The sequence below is a fragment of the Cryptomeria japonica genome, chromosome 10 (genome assembly GCF_030272615.1).
Source record: "Cryptomeria japonica chromosome 10, Sugi_1.0, whole genome shotgun sequence".
Taxonomy (NCBI): Eukaryota; Viridiplantae; Streptophyta; class Pinopsida; order Cupressales; family Cupressaceae; genus Cryptomeria; species Cryptomeria japonica.
In genome coordinates, this window is record NC_081414.1 from 22,166,073 (window position 1) to 22,169,324 (window position 3,252).

At 34.7% G+C, this 3,252-nt stretch overlaps 1 protein-coding gene across 1 annotated transcript; it reads right to left on the bottom strand.

The window, feature by feature from the left end:
* Positions 1–462: 462 nt before the first annotated feature.
* LOC131076741 (small ribosomal subunit protein uS19) lies at positions 463–2,982 on the bottom strand. Its single transcript, XM_058014055.1, has 5 exons — positions 2,441–2,982; positions 2,132–2,283; positions 1,923–1,980; positions 1,058–1,192; positions 463–935 (listed from the first exon to the last, which is right to left on the bottom strand). The coding sequence occupies exons 1-5, from the start codon at positions 2,441–2,443 to the stop codon at positions 822–824; spliced, it is 462 nt and encodes a 153-aa protein (XP_057870038.1). The 5' UTR covers positions 2,444–2,982; the 3' UTR covers positions 463–821.
* Between the last annotated feature and the right edge of the window lie 270 nt (positions 2,983–3,252).

Consider the following 3,252-nt stretch of genomic DNA (forward strand, 5'->3'; position numbering starts at 1 on the left):
TTAATTTTCAATTTGTAATTAAAGAAATATTCCTTTGGAAATATTACACAATTGCCTGAGTGAACACGTGTGGGGGTGGATGGGATGTTACCACTCGGGAGTGCACAGCTAGCTTCAGAATATTATTTTTGAACTTTAACACCTTTAAGACATTTTAGTTCATATGGTGTTAGCAGTAGCCCTCTGAACTTGTTTAGGATGTTAGACCAATCCTACAGCTGAGATAGCTAGGAATTTTGCAGTAATCGGCTGATAAGTGAGAACCATAATATAATTGAAAATAAAAATCATTTGAATTGAGAGGGCTGAGGATTGAACCCACCTAAGAATCAAAAGAAGACAAAAATCAAATATTTTCCATTCTGATAGTAAGTTCCTAACAGTAAACAAGTTTTACCCTTTCAGATAGACCATATCATAACACTTGATAGCTGTAAAAGTAGAATCGATTGCAATCTTAAATAAAAAGAGAAATCTCAAAATAATAAATTTTTGTATTAAAATATAAGATTACAAAATTTTATTGAAAAAAGGAATGCCCAGGCGGCTTGTAATGCTTGCAATGTTTATAAGAAATGTCTCTTTACATAAAGCAACAATTGAGACAAATATAGCATGCCTCTGTACTTGACCGAACAGAGAAATCCCAAACCATAGAATGCACTAATTAGACAGAAGAAAACAAAACCATTCAAACCACTCGTTATCATAACAAACAGTTCCTCGTAAGCTAAAGATACAAAATGGCTAATCCATACCTAAACCAAAAATATTCAAAACATCCTTCTCTGCTCTTCTATATAAACTAAACAAATATAGCCCTATTTTAAAGGAATGAACCTAGATGAGTGGGTGGCACCAATACCAGGCCTTCCATGCTTCACTGGCTTGTATGAAATAGAAAACTCTGCCAGATAATGTCCAATCATTTCAGGCTGAAATAAAAAAACACAAGAATCGATATTATTATTCAATGTTTTAAATTTCTGAATGATCTAAGGAACAGGACTGATGAGACAGAATAGTATCCATTCAAAGAAAAGAAAGCAAATATTACCTTGATTTCAACTTGGTTGAAGGTCTTCCCATTGTATACACCAATGATGCTTCCAATCATTTCAGGCATAATAATCATGTTTCGGAGGTGAGTTTTAACTGGTTCTGGCTTTTCACCTGGAAGAGCTTCACGCTTCTGCTCAGAGAAATGCAACACATAATGATCATTTGTTGGGGATGTGACACTCAACATATTTTCCCATACATAAAATAAATACTTATGGAATATTTCTTTTCTATCATCAGAATTACGATATAGCCATACCCACCTTTTTATCAGCATGTATTGGTTTCTTTATTCAGGTGCACTCAATGCAATCTCTCTATTGTTCTCTATTGCTATCATATATTCAATTTCCTAAAACAATGAATTTGTAAACGATTCTAGAGGAAAACAGTTTAGTTTTTTTTTCATCAACATTTTGGATCACACTTGGTGACCAATCATTCTTTATTTCCTAATTCAATTCCAAAAAATGAAAATAATCCAGCCAACATAACAACCATGCTGATGAGTAATCCTGTGTCTTGATATAAACACTACCCATACCAAGCATCTGCTAAGCTGAATTGGGATTGAAAGCAATTTCCAATTAAAGGAAATACCGCTTTCGTATGGTTGAGCGTGCATTAGATAAAAACAGGTTTAATTCTCATATCTTCCAAATGAATGTATTAAGTTTCAACCAGTTAGCATAATTTGTGATAAAAATCTTGGCTTTTTTTAGAAGATAAATTACTTATTTATTTTTCTCGAATTGGGATCCAAGAAATGTGATATCTTTCAAACTGACATGAATGATTATTACCAATATTTTTTGGGTTAAAAGTTGAAAACTAAATTTCTACAAAACGACGATACTTACAGCTTTCCGCAGTTTCTTGATCAGGGCCATTGGCTTCCTCTTCAAACCTCGCTGGAACCTTCAATGTAAGGTCCATGTAAACACAGTCAGCCATAGACCCTTAAGCTAGTAAAACAACATAAAACCCTAAACCAAGGGTTTAATCGGCCCCTTGAAAACAGCATTTTAATATGCAACAAAATTAACTGCAAAACATAATACGTTGGTACCTTCTTCGAGCACGGGCATGAAAGAGCTTGACGAGATCATCAGAGGACATGTCCAAAAGCGCATCGAGATCAACACCTCTGAAGGTAAACTTCTTGAACGTTCTCTTCTTCGGCTGCGCAGCGGCCACATCCACATCCAAATCTGCGTCCGCCTGCAAATCAAAACAAAGAATCAAATTTTCTACAGATCAGACATAATGCATTCATACCGTAAACGCAATACTACGTGAAACCACTTGACAACTGCGCCAGACAATTGTTTTGCAGAAACAAAAATACATTTTAATTGGGATTAAAGAGTTTGCTTACCATGGTTGTTGAAGAAGAAACAACAGAGAACTCCACCAAAATAACAAGAAACAAGGAGCTACAGTCTTTAATCCCCTAGAAATCCAGTGCTAAGACCTCTCAGGCTGGGAAAGTTTTGTTTATATAGATTTAGGTTTAGGGTTAAGTATTGTAAACTACCAGTAGGAAATCTCTTTATCAGTTAAACGCTAATTTTGAAGGTGACCACAGACGACTGGGTGCCACGTCAGGAGCCTAAAATGCCACCGTCGATACTGCCCAGTTGTCAGCTATGCTAGCTAATCTCTGTTAAACCTTGCTAGTTCTACACAAAGTCTTACGGTAATTCTACTTGAATTCCACCACGTACATGATAAGTTATTCTATGTAAAATAAAAGCATTCAAGCTGTTATTAAAATTAAAATTTACATCTATGGCCATTGTCGTATTATTATGAATCTTATCAATCTAACATAATTTCTGTTGGTGTTGATGGTTTGATAATTGATGGTTTGATAATTGTAGTTGATGGCACAGTTTCAAAATTTTGTATTCAAGATGTTTGCTGGGTATGAATTTTGATCTTTTTCTCAATATAATTTTTTCTATCACAAAGTTTGATGGTGCTTGTAAATGGCTTTAATACTTTACTTTAATATGATACTTTGTTGGGAGAACTCCCTCTCAAAGCATGCTTAAGCATGCAGTTAACAAGAATTGGCTCTTGCATGGGATCCATCTTCATGCTATCCAAAATCTTACCAAGGAATTTTTTTTCTTCTTTATTTTTGTTGATGTTGGACATGTAGAAACTATTCTTAAGAAAGGCCCC